The following is a 21,516-nucleotide window of genomic DNA, read 5'->3' on the forward strand; positions in this document are numbered from 1 at the left end:
AAAATTATTCTTTGGGTCCTGCTCATCTGAAAATCTGCCTCAACATGAGCTGTAAAGTCACAAAAAACAGTTTCCCAGCCCAGATCAACCACTTATTAGCTATAAGCTTAGACACGTTAATTAACCTCCATCAGCCTTAGTCTGTGATAAACTGGAGATAATAATGCTTACACCATAGGGTGATTGTAAGGATTGAGTTAGCAAATATGTTGTGTGCCTAATACAGCACCTCTTTGGGATTCCTCTTGATTAAGTTCTTGTTGATCCTTGCCATGAGAATGCTCTGCATACAGTTAAAAATACATTGCTAGTATGTTTACATTAGTGTGGATGTGGAGGGGGAAGAAAGTTGACACAAGGTTTTGGCCTTGAATAAATTTAAAAGATTTACGTTCCTTGGGAATATAGTTCATGCCCATGTTTCTTAGGACAAGTAATAATAATCATCGTTACTATTACTTTAGTGCTCACAATGTCCCGGGCACTATTCTAAGCACTTCATATTTATTTACTTAATCTATACAACAACCCCATGAGGTTGGCATTATTATTATCCCACATTTTAAAAATGAGAAAACTAGAACAAATAAAGTTTGTGTATGTGCCCAAGGTCACACAGTTGGTGGGTGACAGAGCTGGGAGTTGAACCCCTACGTGTTGGTTCTGGGGCCTTCACTCCTAACCATTCTGCTTTACTTTCCAAATAGCAAAGAAGCACTAATCTGTACATTACCTCACCCATGGGCAACTCCCTCATTTGCATGCAAGTTGTTCCATTTGAGATTTGGAGTAACAAATTAAGCCTCCAGTTATAAAGTTAAGTGTGTTGCATGGATAATCAAAGAAATCGAAGAATGGAATGGTGGTTGCCAGAGGCTGGGGGAGGTGGGAATGAGGAATTGCTAATCAACAGACATAAAGTATCAGTTAAGCAAGATGAATAAGTTCTAGTTAGAGATCTTTTGTGCAACACTGTACTTATAGTTAACAATACTGTATTGTGCACTTAAAAATTTGCCAAGAGGGACTTCCCTGGTGACACAGTGGTTGAGAATCCGCCTGCCAATGCAGGGGACATGGGTTCGAGCCCAGGTCTGGGAAGATCCCACAGGCCGCAGAGCAACTAAGCCCGTGGGCCACAACTACTGAAGCCCACATGCCTAGAACTACTGAAGCCCATGCCTAGAGCAACAAGAGAAGCCCACGCACTGCAACGAAGAGTAGCCCCTGCTCGCTGCAACTAGAAAAAGCCCACGCACAGCAACAAAGACCCCACGCAGCCATAAATAAATAATAAATAAATTTTTTTTTAAACTAAATTAAAATAATAATTTGCCAGGAGCATAAATCTCATGTTGTGTTCTCATCCCAATAAAACAAAACAAAATAAAATAAAGTAATAAAATTAAAGGTTTATGCCCAGGACCTGGAGGAATTCTGATGGAAACCTGGTCTCCCTGAAACTTAGCCCCTTGGCCTTGGCCTCCTCAGAGGATCACTAAGCTATTGTAAAGAGGCTCTCTTCTCTAGGCTTTATTTCCCATTTAGTGTCCTGTAGGATAGAGGACAAAGCCAACTCCAGGCAAAATTCCAAAGTAAACAAGGTGTCTCTTTGACACATTCTCTTTCCTTTCTGTGTCCATCACTTCTCACCAGGAATACAGTATCCAAAGTACTGAAAACTTCCAACAGTGACAACTTACCCCATGCCTCAGGAGCCATACTCAGCTCAATCTCTTTTCAATTTCCCTCATTTATCAAACCTCCCAGTCTTCAATTTCCAGGTTATTGCTGTATCAGGGTAATAAACTCCAATATAGTTTCTTGCAACTTCCTACTAAGATATCCATATAAGCTTCTTAACATATAAAAGTTTCAACAGCATTAAAAATCCTATCAACCATCTGACAGTGCCTAAAAAGAATTCACACCAATGTCAGTATAAAGGGGGCTGACAATTGGGGCCAAAATGCAAAAGGAACTTATTGAAATAAACAGGCTTTACCCTCTGGGACAGAGCAGCATGGTCACCTGGGAAGGAGAGAAAAAGAGGCTTGAGTCACCCCACTATCAGCACCCAGCTCAGGAATGCAGGTCCTGCACAAAATAACAGCCAGAGACCTATGCCCTGCTGCAGCCAAGAGGGGAACTACCTCTTTTTGTATCCATTCACGATTATACCTCTCAGCGCACACATGACAGCTGTACGCAGACAGGATGCTCTGCCATAGAGGTGATGCTGGCACCTGAGGGCAGGGGCAGAAGATCTTCAGAGGCAAGCCATGCTCAGGGTGTTTTGCTAATATTCTTGAGGACAAAAATTATCTTCCTTAGTGAGACAGAACTAAAGAGGAGGAGTTAGGAGCAGGATGACTAGAGAGAAAAGAAGTTTTCAAACTGCAGCCATTGCTGGCATTGACGACACTGTAAACACCTGCTTTGGGTGAAAACTGCTTTTTTTCTTCTTTTTTCCCCCTTTTTTGTTAAAATGCTTTAAAGGGACCTCTGATTATACAACAGGAAAGCTCCAGCCCATCCCAGTAGGGATGGCTGAGAGAATGCAGAGCTAAATAGCTCTGTGCAGTAATGTGAGTGTTTCATCTTTGTGCAGGCAAGGTTTGGGGAGAGGGGTTTGTTTGTTTCATTTTAAGGGACTTCTTTTTTTCTCCTGGAGGCCCAAAGATTATACTTGGTGGTCCCAAAAGAAAGAGGAGATGGAAAAAGCCACTGTAATCGAAAAGGGTGGTCTCCAGGAACATGGAAGCCGAATAGGACCCAAGGAAAGAAACAGTAAGGAATTCCCTCTGACACCATTTGTCTAATGGTCTCTGGCCTCGATGCTGTCTAAAATCTGGTTTCAAGATATCTCCTGTGTTGTGAGATAATTCTCTTCTATCATCACCCTCCCTGCCGAGTCTTTAGAGAAGCCTAACTTATATAACCTGGTGCCAGTTTTAAGTGAGAAGTGCCTCAGTGCTTGAGAGTGAGTGATCTGGGGATCGGAGGGTAAATTAAAATGCCCAGCAATGACTGAATAAGCCAGCACCCAAGTAACACATATAGTGTTTCTTCCAACACATATAGTGCACTCAGTAAGGAGGATTCTAGAAATAAAAATTTCTTAATTTTATTACATATTTGTACTTATTTTTAAGTTTCCTTCTGTTTCCTATATTAACTCTTTTTTGATTGTGTGTCAGTTCTGTCTGTTGAATCCATGCCTGTCAATCTGTTGGCTTTCCTTAAATGTTTCGCTGTATTTGTGTTGAGAGTATGTTGAACTATACTGGTAGCGGCATGTTTTTTTTTTTTTGCTTTCATACCAGTGAGACTGTTCCCTTGCAGTAGAATTGTTCAGGGCAGAGGAGGCTGTGGATGGAATAGGTGGCTCTTCCTCAGGAAAAGCATTCCCAACCCTGCTGTGGCTGCAAGGTACCTGGGACATTAATCTATTTCTCTTGCCCAGATCTCCACTCTTGGAGCACTGCGTTTGAGGAGACTCACTCCAGGAGTTACAGTCCCAGCTCAGCCCTAAAGGTCACCATAAAAGTATAGGTAATGACTCACCTGGTAATTTAATTTCGGGGGGAGGGGCAGTCACGTATCAGGTGTCCCCCAAGACCAACCTCATGTTCAGTGACTTGCTAGAAGGACTCACAGGACTGAGAGGTAGTTATACTCATAGGTACAGTTTATTGAAATGAAAGGATACAAAATGAAACCAGCAAAGGGAACAGGCACATGGGGCAAAGCCTGGAGGAAACCAGGCAGAAGCTTTCCAGAGTCCTCTCCCAGTGGATTCTCACAGGGGGCACCTAATTCCTCCCACGGCACCGTGTGGCAATACTTGCAAAGTGTGTCTGCCAGTGAAGCACACTGGCCTTATCTTCGAGCTATTTATTGGAGGCTGGCCACGTAGACACCCTCTGCTAAACAGGTGTCAAAATTTCAGACTCCCAGAAGGAAGCAGGTGTTCAACATGAACATATTGTTTGCACAGTCTAGACACAGTGAACTGTTCTTATCATTAGGGAATGGTGGGAAAACTCCTGAAATCCAAGTTCCCAGATGCTAGACAAGGGCCAACCTTGCAAGCAGGGCTTGCTAAGAACAGGTGTCTCAGGGCTGCTATGTCAACTCTTTTCTGCAGTCTCCCGAGGCCACTCTCCCCAGCCCCCATCACCTCTGATCTTGGACTTGTTCCGGATTCTGATGGGTAAGCTCAAGTCTTGGAAACCCCGTAAGAGATCTCAGGATCTCTGGTTTTATTCAGTTTTGCCATTAGTACATAAGAAGCTCTCAAAAACATGTGTTACATAAATGAGTCAGTAAAAAGAAAAAAATTGGATAATTTAAAACCTGAAAGAAAATACTCTGAAATATATTAACAAAGGAAAATGTTATTTTATGAGACTTTTATTTGTTGTATTTTTATATGCCTTCCAAATTTTCTAGAATAAACACGTACTATTCTATAATTTAAATACAAGTAGAAATAAATGTTATTTTCCAACAAATCTGAGTGTTGGTCCTGTAGATTAGATGATGAATCTGCAGGGATGGGCCCAGATCCACTGGATAACTTTGACCTCAGGGATATTTTTGGCCACAGGCATTCTGGGTGAGGCCCACATCACAAAGCATTTGTCCTTTGGGACCCAAACTTAGTGTTGTTCTATTCAGTCTTCATAAATACACTCAGAAGATACAATGGTCAACACTTAAAGCAGATCTGTCAACTGATAAACTAAAAAAAAAAATCAGAAGATCCACTGATGTTTCTCAGCTTCCTGTGGCAAATGCTACAAACTATAGTGATGCAATCAACTTTTAGTGATCTCCACTGATGGATGGAAACAATTTTTTTAAAATTTCGAATTACTTTTCAAGCATATCTTCCTAAAGTTAATATTAAAACTTAGCTTGTAGGAGGAGGAATCCTAAACACATTCTAGGTAGCAGCAGGGGGAATGATCCTAAATGTTTTTTCAGTTTGGCATCAGCAATACAACAGTTTACATTGTTACCACTTATTATAACTTATGATAACCAGCAAGGATTCAACATTAAGAACCCAATTTGTCAGTACCCGGCTACTCTGAGTAATGCCAACTCTTTATTTCCCCCTTCGTAGTTGAACTTCGTTTCTTCATCACTTCAGTCCCTTTACTGCAAGAGAACTGTACATCTATAGCTAAACCACGTTTTCCACAACGGGAAGAAAAAAATGTCACTAAAACTATAGATCAGATCTAGCAATTATATTCCCAACAGAAATGGGGGGCCTGTGTGCAGTAAAAAACATGTACCAATATCTTTATGGCAGCTTTGATCATAATTACCAAAAACTGGATACAACCCAAATGTCCATCAACAGTGGATAAATAAAAAATGGGTAACTAAAAAAATGGATAAAATTGTGCTACATTCATATAACAGAACACTATACAACAATGAAAACCTATGAAGTTTGGCAAGAACGCAAAACATACAGACATAACGCTGAGTAAAAGAAGTCAGACAGGGGCTTCCCTGGTGGCGCAGTGGTTGAGAGTCCGCCTGCCGATGCAGGGGACGCGGGTTTGTGCCCCGGTCCGGGAAGATCCCACATGCCGCGGAGCGGCTGGGCCCGTGAGCCAGGGCCGCTGAGCCTGTGCATCCGGAGCCTGTGCTCTGCAAAGGGAGAGGCCACAACAGTGAGAGGCCCGCGTACCGCAAAAAAAAAAAAAAAAAAAAAGAAGTCAGGCAAAATAGAGATGCACTGTATAATTAATTCCATTTATGCAAAGTTTAAAACAGGCAAAAGTAATTTGCAATATTGGAAATCAGGGTAGTGATTACCCTTAGAGAGACAGACAGGGAAGGGCACAAGAGAGGCTTCCGAGCTGCTCATAATATTCTGTAGCTCAGTCTTGGTGAAGTTTGCACAAGTTATTCATTTGTAAAAATTCATTGTGATAAAAACTTAAGATTTATACACCTGTCTATATACTTTACTGCTATAAAAATATTACTCATGGGGACTTCCCTGGCGGTCCAGTGGTTAAGGCTCTGTGCTTCCAATGCAGGGACACAGGTTTGATCCCTGGTCAGGGAACTAAGATCCCACATGCTGTGTGGCGTGGCCACAAATAAATAAATAGATAAAATTGTAAAAAATAAAATAAATACTAACCAAAAAGGAGGGTTTTACAGAGAGCTTATACATCAAAAACAGGCATAGTTATTACGGTTCTTTTAGTAAATGTTCAATAACTCTAAGAACCTGACCAACAGTATATATCTAATGCCTATTTCTCCAAATTTTATGCATCTTTGAGTCGGAGGAATCTCGTTAACTCCAACACAAATGTCTGGGTCTTGCTCCCATTTTCCATACCAAACCTCCACCCCCTGTGCACCAAGTCTTGTATTTCTGGGAGTCTCCATGTGCTCCCTGTCCTGCTGGCAATTCCTCTGCCCACTGAGCCAAGTGCTTCCTCCAGACCCTCTAAGCTGTGCAGGAGTGAAGCACAAGAGATTGATTCACCTGCTCAGGTGGGATGTTAAAACAGTGTGTCTTGGATCTGAGTATTTTTTATAAAGCTCAGTGAGAAAACTCTTTCAGTTTTTACTAATGGCCTTCTACGTGCTCGTGGAAATCATGCGTCTAGATACTTAGACCAAGGTATCAAGAAACTGCTACAGTGTCTCAATCAGACTTACTGCTCCCCTCTGACAACTAAGGTTTCTTGCTGGCTCAAGCTCATCAGCAGATTCCTTCTACCCTTAGGGTGAATTCTCACCTAGGCAACTCCTCAGCCTCCACCAGCCTCCCACAGCTGGACATGCCCTCACCCCAGCAACGGGAAGGGCATGACTTCTTTCCCCATGGTTCCAACCTCCCCTGGGTGTATTGATTCACTCAGGCCTGTCTAACCAGTTCACAGATGTGCTCAGACAGGCCTGAAAACCTGTGATAGACCCCAGATAAACCAGTGTAGCAATCCCTCTACTCTGCTACTTTAATACCTGCAAACTCAGATGCTTGACTCATATGGGAGCCCAAGCCACCAGTACACCTAACTCTAAGTGTGTTCTAAATCTAGCATAAGAATGTTAAGATTCTTAAAGACGCAGATGTAGAGCATGGACCTGAGGACACGGGGAGGGGGAAGGGTAAGCTGGGACGAAGTGAGAGAGTGGCACTGATATATATACACTACCACATGTAAAATAGATAGCTAGTGGGAAGCAGCTGCATAGCACAGGGAGATCAGCTCAGTGCTTTGTGACCACCTAGAGTGGTGGGATAGGGAGGGTAGGAGGGAGAAGCGAGAGGGAGGGGATATGGGGATATATGTATACGTATAGCTGATTTACTTTGTTATACAGCAGAAACGTACACAGCAATGTAAAGCAATTATACTTCCATAAAGATGTTTAAAAAAATGTAAAAAAAAGAATGTTAAGATTCTTAACAGAATGTTAAAATCTTCTTTTTAAAAAAGATTTCTTCAATGTTCTACACGAGAATAAATTATTTCTTTAGATGTCAATACATCTACATCTAAGATTTTGGAAGGGAGAAAGTGCCATCTATTTTATGCTCTGGCTAGAGGGATGAAAATAATCAATTTTGATTCATCTTCTTCAGAATACAGGTAATTTTTGTTTGTTTTTCATTTATTTTATTCAAGTATAGTTGATTTACAATGTGTTAATTTCTGCTGTACAGCAAAGTGATTCAGTTACACACACACACACACACACACACATATACATTCTTTTTCATCAGAATATAGGTAATTTTTTCAGAGTGTTTTGGTGCATAAATATCTGGAACAAAGAACGAGAAATAAAGCAATAATTAAAATTGCAATCACATCCTTTGCTGAAACACTCGATGGCCTGAGATGTTGAGTTCAAATAGCAAATTCCTCCACCTGCTGGTATAAGCTTGACTCTGCAGTTCTCACACTTAAATCTCAAAAATATAAAATGATGATTTGTCGTGAAAATTATGGGTGGAGTGAAACTTTATGTTTTCATCTTAAACTGGAAATGTACTGTGATCCCATGACTAATATACTATGATTCAAGGGGGTGGAGGAAGAAATAGCACCTCCAAGAAGAAAGAGAAAGAGCTGTTGTCATTTGGCTTCAAGACTAATACAAGATGCTCTTTCCTTCCTGTGAACTGAGCACTTAAGTTTTGGGCTGTTTTTTCCTTCAGCATATTCTGCCTTGTATTTTCATGTGAGTGTGGTGCCTTAACCTAGTTTAAAAGTTCTTGGTAAGGCAGAGACCGTGGCCTGTATTTTTTGTACCATTAACAGTGAGCACAGTTCCTTGCATACAATGGGTGCTCATTCAATGATTGATTTGTTGACTTTCTAAGTTCATCCATTCTTCCAGTTCCTTCTTTCACCAGGAACATGACCAAAGGGGAGTCCTCTATAGTCATTGTTGTAAAATGACCATTCCCACAATATACTTAAGTATAAAGGGGAGAGGGGAGGCAGATAAAGAGAGGGAGTGAGTTCCCAGGAAACCAGGGACTGGGGAAACAATGTGTCTGGCTACTCTGTAATCAGTTTGGTTCACTGATGTATCCCAAGTGCCCAGCAAAAGGCTGGACACATAGTAGTTTCTTAACAAATACTTTTAAAATAAATCAATAAATTAAAACATTGAATTTGAAAAACAGAGATAGGCCATGCTATGAGAAACTATGCTGAATGAACTCTAGTACAAACAACAAGAAATGCAAAAAGAAAAGCCCGACATTTGTGCATGAAATCAGCTTTTAATACATCATCCAGATTCCCAGACTCCATCCTTGAAAAAATTAAATGAAAAGGAAGCTATTTTTTTCTCTGTAATATGTTTTTTTTTTTTTTTTTTTTTTTTTTTTTTTGTGGTACGCGGGCCTCTCACTGTTGTGGCCTCTCCCATTGCGGAGCACAGGCTCCGGACGCGCAGGCTCAGCGGCCATGGCTCACGGGCCCAACCGCTCCACGGCATGTGGGATCTTCCCAGACCGGGGCACGAACCCGCGTCCCCTGCATCGGCAGGCAGATTCTCAACCACTGCGCCACCAGGGAAGCCCTGTAATATGTTTTAAGCTGATAAATATTACCTCAAATCCAAGCATCCTATTGGTTAGAGCTTTAAAGATGGATGGTTAACAGCTCAGAGAAGCTAAAGTGTTTGCATTTGAGAACCTGGTGTTTGTGATTCCTTCAGTTTACTCCTTAAGAGAACAAAATTCTAAAGAACAGTAATATTTGTATGGCAGCTATATGTTTTATAGGTAATTCCTGCAATAAATCTATTACGCACAAAGAACAAGTCAAAATGTGGAACAACTATGTCAGCACGACAAAGGCCCTGAGACAAGGTGGCAGGGAGGCTGTCTCTAGTGCATGTTGCATCCTGATTATCTGCTGAAACCCTAGACTTAGCACACTTCTCACTTCCCTTCCTCTGTCAGGATTTGTTCATATCTCTTTGCAAAACTTTCCCAGAATTTATCTCCTATAAATGTTATTCATTCCCATAACAAGGTGAAAACTTTTTCTGAAACATGAGTCTTGTTGCATTAGTAATAATACCAGAGGGTAAAGCAGATACAAACAGTACGAAAACTCAGGTGTGTACGAAATGCAGCTTTATTTTTTATATATAATTTGAATTTCTAAGTGGAACACTCATTCCTCCAGGAAAGGGAAAATGTGATCTCACTTAATTGGCCCATTCGCTCCAAGCACCAGTGGTAGGGGTTTGGGGGTGGGAAACGCCCAGGCCTTGACAAGTCTCCCCCTGGGTATTTTCTGAGTCAGGCTTCGGCATCCGGTCTTCACCCAAGGGCTGCCCCACGCCTCCCTGGGGATGGGGAGTCTCTGTGACTGTGTCTAAGCCCTGACTACTGAAAGCCTCCTCCCTGAGGTCCTGCTACTTCCCCTGGATTTTCCAAACAAGCAGGGCCACACACCAGGCTGCTCCCTGGGGTTTCTGCTGCCTCCCCAGGGAGGCAGGCTCCCTCCAGGCTCCTTGCTCCAAGATCAGTGACATCAGACTCCAAGACCTGTGAGTCTTCTCAGACCCTTGGCTCTCATTCAGTGTCTCCCAAACGTTAACCTAGGCCAGCTACAAACCAGGAAGGCTACATCCTTCCTCAGCAAGTAGGAGCACAAGCTAGAGTGGCTCCTCAAGGGAGATGGGGAAAAGTAAACCACCAGGAGAATATGGGAAATGCTGACTGTTTCAAAAAATAATCCCATCCCCAAAGTTGACATCTTAATATTGCTTTTAACATTTTCTAGCACTTCTCCACTCAGACCTTTTTGGAGCTTAGCCATCTTGGGAGGTGAATAGGACAGAGAGCATTACCCTCACTTTGCAGAAGTTGAAATTGAGGCACTAAGTGATTTGCCAGCATATTTCATAACAAGTATGCTAAGACCATCCACTGGCTGAGGCACAGGGAGAAGTCGAGCTGTTAAATATTGCCAGCTTTTCAGGAGCTCCCACTGGACCACACCTAACAAACCAAACCACACCACTGCATTAAAAAGCAAATCAGTTACGACAGGACCTGAAAGTGCCAGGAACACTCACTTGCTTCAAAACAAGCCAAATATGTTCAGGCAACAAGTGAATGGTCACGGTCACAGCCAGTTATAGAGATGGCAATGCGGTCAGCATGCTGTCTGCAGATCCTAAGGGCACTCAATAGTTTAATAAATCCAGGTTCTCAGTCATCTTACTAAATATTTAAAACAGCAGAGCCTAGGTAGTAACCTTGGTTGACACATTCATACATTAAATATACTCAGTGAAATGTACTTAAATTCACTCATTGGGCACAAAGCGCAGCTCACCTTCCATGCTTTCCATCCCTGGAGAGCCAGTGCCCCTTTGTGGGGCCACTTTGGACCTCTGGTATTTCCCTGGATTTCAGAACTGATTAGAAGTACATCAAAAGGCCAGAGAACAGTATAAAACAAACTAAGGGGACAGGGTAAGTAGGTCAGCTAAGGTGCAGTGAGAATTCATGCTTACTTAACAGATCCCAAACCGGAAAACAATATGCAAATATCTGAAAACCTTTTCAGCCTCTTACCTGTTGAGTGATCTTGGGCAAACTACTTCTCCAAGCCTCGGTTTCTTCACCTACAAAATGGGAAGAAAAATAGAACTTGCCCTACAGAGCTGATAAGAGGATTAAATGAGGGAACGCACATTAAGAGCCTAGCCAGAGCCCTTGGAACGTGCTAGCTGCAGATTTGATGAATCTGAAAGTGGTGTGCCAACACGGTAAGCCCTAGTTTGGAATATTAGTGGCTGTTAACCTACGTTTTTATCTGATATCTTTCTGGGGGTTACCAGAATGGGCCTCATAGACCTCCAACTGCAGGGAGCATAACTGACCAAGGGCCACGGATGTCCTTGCTGGGCTTGTGAAGAGGCCAGGCCTCCCCAGGTTGCTCCCAGCAATGGCTAAGAGAGCATGGCGACTTCTCTGACAGTTGGCTTTGGTGCCAGAATTGCCAGTGGCCTTGCTGGATCTTCCTGGGACCGAGGACAGTCTGGGATGCCCCCTCCCATTGTTCCCTCCCTCTCTTCTTGACTGGGGGGTCAGACTTGCATCATAGCCTGATACTCTACCAGGCTAACTTGGCTCCTTCCCCATTTTCTTTCCCACAGGCATTTGCCCTAACAAAATCCTTGCATGCTGAATCCTGTCTTGGCATCTGCTTCTCTGAAGACCCGGACTGACACACTTTCCCAAGTTCTTTTCTGACAGTGGGCAACTTACACTTGTCTTGTGAGGTCTGCACAGTTTGTTCAGCTATTCGCAAGGGCCACTTCATCAGAGCAGCCATGACGAAGCTGCAGCTGAGAAACAGGAATTAACAGGGGTCATCGTTTGCCAAGGCTGGTGTAAACAGAGGTGAGCAACTTAAGTCTGACACTTTTTCAGGGAACCACAGTTTTGGGTGTTTCTAGTCAGGGAGAGGCTGAAGGAAAGGTTTTTAAAGATCGTAACCTTCTTGGTCAAGTAACTTAACCTCTCTGGGCCTCAGTGTCCTAGACCAGTACAGAATGAGCAGATGTTAGATTTCAAAGGGACCTGGGAGACCATAAGCTCTGTGTTTCCCAAACTTCAGTTACATTTGTACACTTTTAGGCCAACCCATGTGCCACCCAAATGCTAATTTTTCTTTAAGTAAATTCACTTTAACTTAAAATTTAAAAAGCGAAGTTTATGTCAGAGTGTTAACTGGAGAAGTATCATTTACCATAAATGGAAGACAACGTTATTAAATTCTTGTTAGATGCTAAAACCTGAAGAAGGTGTAGAGTCTGGGCCTGCTTTCTGTTAAAAATATAGATTAACAAGTGTTAAAGACCTGCTAACACCAAATACTTTCTAGAAAGACTGGAAGAGAAGTGAAAAGACTATCTGACAATGTGATTCATTGTCATTCAAGACTAGATCTATGACACACTCCTAAGTCACCTAAGTCACCCCTTTCACATGGGCTTGGATGATCCCTCCCCTCATGCTGTAGTTTGGACATTCTACCATTTACAGTTTTTCCACTTTGAGGGATGTGCAACTCAGGGGTGTAGGTTTACTAACTGGCTACAGAATCAAGCAAATAGTGTGTTTATTAGTTCATCATTATCCTGGGTTTCCAATAAGAACTTAGTCCATCTAAGTAGATAGGGGGGTAGATAGGATCCACCTATTTGAAATTTTCTTAAACAAAACGAAGAAGCAGCAAGTTTGCCTTTGGCGTCTTCCATCTCTTCTTTTGTACCCCCTGATTCCTCACTCCCCATCCAAGTACCCAGACAATTCTTTTGCCTTTTGCTACTCAGGTCTCCCTGGGAGTAAGATCTACTCAGACCTAGCTTCCCCTCATCTCACTGCTCCACCCTACTTTCCATCTAACTGTTGAACTATTTCACACCAACCTATGAATGACCCAAAACTGGTTTAATGCTGCGACCATCCTAGAGGTATTCAAAACTGCTTTTAGGGCTTCCCTGGTGGCACAGTGGTTGAGAATCCGCCTGCCGATGCAGGAGACACGGGTTCGTGCCCTGGTCCGGGAGGATCCCACATGCCGCGAGCGACTAAGCCCGTGAGCCATGGCCGCTAGGCCTGCGCGTCCGGAGCCTGTGCTCCACAACGGGAGAGGCCACAACAGTGAGAGGCCCGCATACTGAAAAAAAAAAAAAAAAAAAACTGCTTTTAGAAACATAATTTTTATCATCTAATTTGTCAAGAGACCTGCCCTTTCAGCCTCCCCTCAAACTTTACCATAGAGGCCTGGTTATTTTAAGATCAACTTTTCTTTTTTTTCCCATTTATTTAATTTATGTTTTATATAACTTATTTTTAATTTAAGTATGGTTGATTTACAATATTAGTTTCAGGTGTACAACATAGTGATTCAACATTTTTATAGATTATACTCCATTTAAAATTACTACAGAAGAATGGCTATAGTCCCTCTGCTGTACAATATATCCTTGTTGCTTTTTTTTTTTAAAATTTTTGGCTACGTTGGGTCTTTGTTGCTGCGCGCGGGCTTTCTCTAGTTATGGCGAGCAGGGGCTACTCTTCGTTGCGGTGCGTTGTGGTGCGCGGGCTTCTCATTGCAGTGGCTTCTCTTGTTGCGGAGCACAGGCTCTAGGCACTTGGGCTTCAGTAGTTGTGGCACGCGGGCTCAGTAGTTGTGGCTTGCGGGCTCTAGAGTGCAGGCTCAGTAGTTGTGGCGCACGGGCTTAGCTGCTCCGTGGCATGTGGGATCTTCCTGGACCAGGGCTCGAACCTGTGTCCCTGCATTGGCAGGCGGATTATTAACCACTGTGCCACCAGGGAAGTCCCTCGTTGCTTATTTATTTTATACCTAGCAGTTTGTATATCTTAATCCCCTCCCTGCCTCCTTCTCTCCACTGGTAACCACTAATTTGTTCTATCTGTAAGATCAACCATTTTGATGCTGCTCCACTCTTTTAATTCAGGGTATTTCTGGCCTCATCCAGATGGCCAGACCCTCATCCTTGTGTCTCCTAATTGCTTTCCTATGCAGGACATCAGTACTACAGGCACTGCATATTGTAACTCAGTCCTGGCTCTGTCCCAAAGGCCTAGAGTCTAAAGCCCTGACATTGGGAAGACAAGGGGTCTGGGTATTTTGCCAGACCTATGAGCTCTGAAGTTTTATTTTTATGGTGAGAGCTGCATTTAGCCTGAGTCAAATAATCCTCCCCCCCACACCACATCAACTCAAAATAATCAGCTTTGGTTTATTATTAACAGTAAAGTCCATTAGTAAGTTGCACTAAGATTTTTGGGGGGAAATTCAATTCTGGCAATGGACTGTTTCTAAAATAACAGATTAATACCACATCTTACTGAAAAAGAAAAAGTCTCTGACATCCTAAAGTACCATGTGTTTGCCTTTGCCGATGTTTAAATACACACACACACACACACACACACACACACACACACACACACACAAATAACTACCACCAACGCTGGAGGAGAATAGTGCAAAGATCAGCCTGTACTGCAGAGTAACACAGACTGCTTTTTTCCTTTACATTAGAGGCCTGGTTATTTTAAGATCAACTTTTCTTTTTTTTTCATTTATTTAATTTATGTTTTATATAATTTATTTTTTATTTAAGTATGGTTGGTTTACAATATTAGTTTCAGGTGTACAACATAGTAATTCAACATTTTTATTGATTATACTCCATTTAAAGTTATTACAAACGAATGGCTATAGTCCCTCTGCTGTACAATATATCCTTGTTGCTTTTTTTTTTTTTTTTTTTTTTTTAATTTTTGGCCGCGTTGGGTCTTTGCTGCTGTGCGCAGGCTTTCTCTAGTTGCGGCGAGCAGGGGCTACTCTTTGTTTATAATCTATAAACAAGGCAACCAGCCCAGTGAGTTGTCCCTTCATTTTACAGGACACACCTTTCTCTTTTCTCCTCCCTCCACCCCACCTTCCGTTAAACAAGAGGCCAAAGGTAAAAGCCCTTGCCACCTAATCAGCCTGAAGGTCCAACTCAGAACTTCTGATTCTCACTAACTTGTCTGTACAGATGAGCAGTAGGGTGCTGTGACAGGGCAAGCATGAGTCTAAGAGTCAAGAAGCCCGAATTCCTGACTCCTCAAAAACTAAAGGAAAGCAAAGGGCATGCCCTGCGTTTCTTTTCTGATCCTAGATCGGGGGATGTCAAGGACTGACAGGGACGTGGGACAACCGAAGTAAAAGAGTGCTGACCTTCCAGCATCCCTTCCGAAGCTTGTGGTAGAACCCATTCCAGGTGAGAAATAAGAGCAATAATAATAACATAGCGAATAAACCTCTGTAAAACAAAAGTTTGCCAGCAACCTGCTGTTACCTGAAAACTGGGTTCGCCTCTTGGTGGGTGTCGAGCGAAAAGACACAACCAAGCCAAAGATCGGGAGAAGGAAGAATTTATTATTTGCAGCAAGTAAGGAGAACACCCGGAATCCTTCCCAAAGCAGAGTCTCCCTGAACAGCAAAACTGGGGAAGTTTTAAGCTAAGGGTACATGCATATTCATGAAAGGGCTTGAGCAGAGGAGAATTCAGCAAAGAATTGGGGCAAAGGTAGACAGAAGCCAAGCTTCGGTTGACTTAAGTCATGAGGGTCAACATCATCATTCCATCCTCCCCCTGGGAGGGGGCCTTAGTTCCTGCAGACCTCAAAGATGGGTATCAGATTGCTATGTATATTCCTTGAGGAGTAACTAGGACTCTGTTTTATCACTGAACTATTATTTCTTGACTGCTTTTCCTTTGTTCCTGCATTCCCTTACTTCCCTTAAGATCATTAATTACTGAGACCTCTTTAAGGACAAGCATTGTGGCCAGGCTTAGATCACAACATGGCTAAGGCCAAAAATGCCTTCTCTTATGTCAAGAAAGCCATGCAGGGCTTCCCTGGTGGTGCAGTGGTTGAGAATCCGCCTGCCAATGCAGGGGACACGGGTTCGTGCCCCGGTCCGGGAAGATCCCACATGCCGCGGAGCGGCTGGGTCCGTGAGCCATGGCCGCTGAGCCTGCGAGTCCGGAGCCTGTGCTCCGCAACGGGAGAGGCCACAACAGTGAGAGGCCCGCGTACCACCAAAAAAACCAAGAAAGCCATGCAGGTGGTTCTCCCATCTCCAGGGGCCTTCCCCCCGTGCCCCCCATCTGTTTACAACTTTTTCACACCAGACATCCTCCTCCTACCCAAGACTCTACAATAGGGAGGCAGGACAAATTCCCTCCTCTACTCACCCCCCAGCCCCATTCCCCAGATCCGGAAGGAGGCGTCAGAGTGTCCACGTGAGTCACGAAAGGTCCCACCTTCAACTGCCAAGAGGATTCAGCCCAGGTCCCTGGCCATCAGCCCCCCAGCTCCACCACACCCTGGCATATCGGGTGCGCAGAGGTCGCGACAGGCGCGCCCCCACAGCCGTACGCGCCCTGCCCGGCCCAGAGTCCCAGGCAGGGGCCGGGGTTTCTCTCCGCCTCCCGGGAGGGCGGGCTGCAACTCCGGGCGGCGCCGCACCGAGGGGGCGGACCCCAGACTTTCCGCCGACTCAAAAGCGGCGAGAGGCGCAGGGCGACTCCGCCCCTGTCCTGCCGCCGGGTGTCTGGAGCCGCACGTCTTGCTCGCCGCCGCCATGGCCAAGCCCCTGACCGACCAAGAGAAGCGGCGGCAGATCAGCATACGCGGCATCGTGGGCGTGGAGAACGTGGCCGAGCTGAAGAAGGGCTTCAACCGGCATCTGCACTTCACGCTGGTCAAGGACCGAAATGTGGCCACCCCCCGCGACTACTTCTTCGCGCTGGCGCACACGGTGCGCGACCACCTGGTGGGACGCTGGATCCGCACGCAGCAGTACTACTACGAGACGTGCCCCAAGGTACGCGCCCGGGCGAGGGGGGGAGGGGGGAGGGGGGCTCCTCGCCGCCCCTCGCCGGGTCGTGCCCTTCCGGGGCCGCGCGAGTCCACGAGCCCGGCGCCGGGGCGGTGTCCGCGACGGGGTGGGTGGAGTCCCCGGAGTGACTTCTCCTCACCCCGTTCTTGCCCCCCGCGAAGTCCGGGGTAGAGCGTCTGGGCGGCGGGTGGACAGCCCAAGGGACAAATCCGGCCCTCCGCCAACACCCCGTTCACATCTCGTGGGCCTCACTGCGCTTCCTACTCCTGGGGACCGCCTGGAGCCGACGCCCAGGCCTCCCTCGCCTGTCCACTTGCTTCACAAACTTTTTTGGAGCATGTCCTCTCAGCGTTTACGCTGAGATATCGGGCGGCTCCTCTCTGTATGCCAGGCACAGTTCTCGGCCCCAGGCAGTCGACCCAGAACAAAATGGATGAGAACCCTGCCTAGGGGAAGCTGAACGTTTAGGGAAGGAGACAAATGCAAAGGTCGTCAAACGGTAATAAGAGTTAAGGGGGGGTAGGTGGGGAAGAGTGGGAAGAAGAAGAAGGTGCTTCAGAGCCCATAGAACTTTTGGAGGAGTAGATGGGGGTTTCGCGGGAGACCCGGGCTTGTCGTAGGTACTGCCCGAGTGTGGTGAAGAGGGTGGGGTAGAGGTTCCACCCCATGGTCAGAGCTCTGAGCGCCCCCCCCCCCCCGCCCCTCGCCCAACACGCAGTTCCTAGGAGTGGGGTGTGGAGTTTCTGGACTTACTTGATTCCTGCGGACTGGAGGTCGAGGGCCAGGCCACCCGGGAACTGCTGAGGACTGCTGTTCACAGACCACCCCTACCCAGTGCGCGGGGGCTGGAGTGGACGCTGCTGGGCGCACGGAGGAACACTATTTCCACCTGGCCAACCTGGGAAGGCGGGGTGGGGAGGACTGAGTAGGACTTGGCAGCCAGAGGGATTGTGTTGTGTAGAGTGCAGGTGAGAGAGCAGCTCTGAGGATGGTTGTGAGTCTTGAGAGAGGAAACTGGAAACGCTGGTTGGAGGCATATTGGAAAGGGTGAATGATGGGAATATCCTGGAGGTAGTGGGAAATACACATAAACGTTTATTAGGATTTTTTAAAATATGTAAAGCATGAAAAAGAATAGCCCATATTCCAAGTGCTCAAAGAACCCCTAAGCAATACAGTTCTCAGAGTGAGAATTTGCAGCTGTAACAAAGCTTTCAAATGGAAAGTAACTTCCCCACCCCTGAGGCTTAGGCCTCTACCCAAAGAGCAACTGCTAAACTATATCCTTAGAAAACACTTTATGTAGACATATATTTACCGTAATTTTTATTTGCATAGAGGGGACTGCACCTTACATTAAAAATTGTTATTTAAATTTTTAAGCTGGAGAGTGAGATGATGAGCCATATTTTAGAACCTGCCCCCCCTCCCCTCCCCACACACTTCCAAAGCATTTAGTGCCATAGAACACAGTCGCCTTGTTTCTCCTCCAGTGACTTATCTGGTGCTTTATGGTTTTCTTGTTCTCTTGTTAGTTTCTGCACTGGGCAAGCATTTCTTACTTACGCAGGTATAAGCCAGGTATTCTGACAGTGATACAAGTGAACAAGATCTATTCCACACATGTTCGTAAAGTGTCTACTCTGTGACAGTCATTCATATAACAGAAGGTCCCTGCCCTCAGCATAGAGTGGAGCCAGTAGGTGTGTCCAATCTTTTCTCCCACCTCCCCTGCTTTCTAGTAACTGCAGATGAATCCCAAATCTGGATCTCTAGTCTCAATAACTTTTCTGGCTCCATTCCTACATTTGTAAGTGCTTGGTAAACATACCTAGATCTCCCCTTATTCCCTTAAACTCAGCATGTTAAAAACTCAAATCATCACCCCTCCCAATCCTGCCCTCTCTTCTGTGTTTCTAATGTTAATGGCATTGTCATCCTGACAGTCACCCAGACACAAAACTTTAGTTTCGCCTTTGATTTCCTCCTGTATTCCCCATTCAACAAGTTGCCAAATTCTGTTGATTTCTGCAGTTTGCCTTGAAAATACCCAGTCCCCTCCGTTCTCACTTGTCTGCCTAACTGAGGCCCTGGCCTCTGGTCTTCGATCAAGTAGATTTCTAAGTGTTTACCTTGCTTCCCAGAAATGGTTAAACTGGCAGCATGCAGACTTATTTTATTTGGTCGGTTAGACATCTTTAAGCAGTTTTATTTTCCGTACCTTCGGGCAGGACACTCCAGTTCTTGGCCCAGTACTCCTCATTGTTTTTTGTGACTGCCTTTACACACTTATTTTCTGTCTGGCTCCTGAAGGCATTTGAGTTTTCAATCCCATCTCATTCTATGCATTATAGTCTGATTAAACCTCTTAAAGAGATCCATCTTGCCCTCTGCTCAGATCTATATCACCAGCAGTGTTGCCTGCCACAGTCCTTAAGCACTGAAGGCCCTCCTCAGCCCAGCTGAGTCTGTCCCTCCCGTCTTATCTCCCATTACCCTCCCTCCCATTACCTTGCCCTCCCACCAAACCAATTTGCCGTCCCCATCCATTCCCTGTTCTCCCCACTTCCGGGCCTCTGCCCACACCGCACCCTTCACCCGGAATGCCCTTCCCACCACGTGGGACTCTGCTCGACTCTTGCCTGCCCTGCAAGTCTCAGTTGTGTTGCCGCCTATTCCATACACCTAGTAATTAATACTAGGAACAAATTAAAAGTATTTTAAAAATATTGCTTATTGTTATGTCTTCTTTATTTTATCTATACAAGCCTTTTGAAAATTTCTAATTTTTGTAAAATATACATAAGATATTAGTAATAGTAGTGCATGCATGTAATCCATAAGCTATATTGGAGATGCTCAAATATTTTACTACTAAAAGTATGTTTTAAATGTTTAGGGACCACTAACTAAGAGGATGAGGGAGATCAATTTTTTAAGGTCTTTTATACTCCCAAATATAAGGTGCTATCCCCCCCAAAAAAATTTATTTATGGGAAAATAGGAAATCACCTTAAATTCATGTCCTTGGAAAATCTGTCATGTAACAAGATGCTCTCTATCAACTACTTTATTTTAAGCAGCAACATTCTTTTAGGAAGACCTTGAAATGTCTTAAAAACTCTTAAGTCCATGCTAATTTAGAATCCTTAAAAGGGAGACAAAGAAACTTAACACAGATGTCGTCATTATTCCTGGGACTATGACCTCACAATTGCAAGTAAAAGTACTGTATTTATAACCAAGCTTTTTATAGATCACTAAAAAGTAAAAAGCAATAGGTCGTGGTTATATTATAGAGATCATGAAAATGCACACAGGGAAGAATGAAAAAACTGCCCTGATGTTATGTAAATGGATATTTGTGGCTTGAGATGCTCTTTTTTGTGATGCATTGGTACAAGGGCGCCAGCCCTGGTGGGTGCGTGACGCCTTGCACCTCTTTGGCCTGAGTCTGCCCCAGGAAAGATACCTTTTCCCAGCTCACAGAAAGGTATCTAATAAACTAATGACGGCCCTAATGACAGCATTATAGATATTCAAACAACTTGGATAAAAATAATGATGATGTGCTCTGGAAAATAGTGTTTGATAACATGTTGACTATCCATGGGAAGACTTAGAATTCAATTGTTTCATAAAATGAAAGTAGGGAAAAGATTTCTGAATTGACATTTTCATATAATATTTTAAGTATATATGTGTAACTAATGAGTTAAATATCATAATAGGCATTTCTTCTTTTTTTATTTTTATAATAGACATTTCTTATATTGAACTATATTCATATTTTTTTAAGTACTTCCTGGTTGACCAAATCCTTTTCTTTGGAGTTCCTATTGAGAAATGGGGAAGTCCCTAAAATTTGAGGTGACTTTTTATTGATACTGATGCATTTACAGATTTTTATTGTTTTGTTTTGTGTTTGGTGGAAAGGAAAAGAGGAACTGATACAGAGAGTAAGATATTTTATAAGAGGATGATGAAGTTACTGACCCTTTTTGTTTTTTTGACTAGTAAACTGTGCTTGTATTTTAAAGGTTTTAGGTAAGTCTGAGCTTTGCACCTTTTGCTTTCAACTCTGATAGTATTGATATTTACTTGGCTTTTACTGTGTCAAAGGCAAACAGTTTCTAAGCTGATAGAGAAATGTCCTATTTCACCAAGAACAGACACCAATAAACCTGAGGCAGTCTTTTGTTATACAGAAGGAACTATTGCCAGTTCATAGACTTTCTAGGATAATTTTAATTCTAAAATATTTAATTATAATATTACTTGCAGTAACAGTTAAGGAGGAATACTTTGTAGCCATTGGGTGTATCCTGAAGGAGTTAATCTCTGTGTTTCTTGGATGACTTGAGATGCTCACAGCCAACCCCACCTGACCCTCATCCTATAAACATTTTACAGATGAATGATGAGCTATGTCAGTCTGACTTCCATTTACCCTAAACATATGTTTTTTCATGAGGCTCATGAACAGGAAGAAAAAACCCACAAAATATTGAATCTAATGAGTTGGATGAGTTTGCTTTTTCTCCCC

General features: G+C 43.9%; 1 protein-coding gene across 1 annotated transcript in view; it reads left to right on the forward strand.

Annotated features, from left to right (window-relative positions):
- The first annotated feature begins 16,367 nt into the window (after nt 1-16,367).
- The window catches only part of PYGL (glycogen phosphorylase L), a 51,962-nt gene continuing 46,813 nt past the window's right edge, over nt 16,368-21,516 (forward strand). The window contains exon 1 of the mRNA XM_059057161.2: nt 16,368-16,955. Within this exon, the coding sequence (XP_058913144.1) occupies nt 16,713-16,955 (243 nt within the window). The 5' untranslated portion in view covers nt 16,368-16,712. The remainder of the gene's footprint in view (nt 16,956-21,516) is intronic.

The sequence above is a fragment of the Kogia breviceps genome, chromosome 3 (assembly GCF_026419965.1).
Source record: "Kogia breviceps isolate mKogBre1 chromosome 3, mKogBre1 haplotype 1, whole genome shotgun sequence".
NCBI classification, from domain to species: Eukaryota; Metazoa; Chordata; class Mammalia; order Artiodactyla; family Physeteridae; genus Kogia; species Kogia breviceps.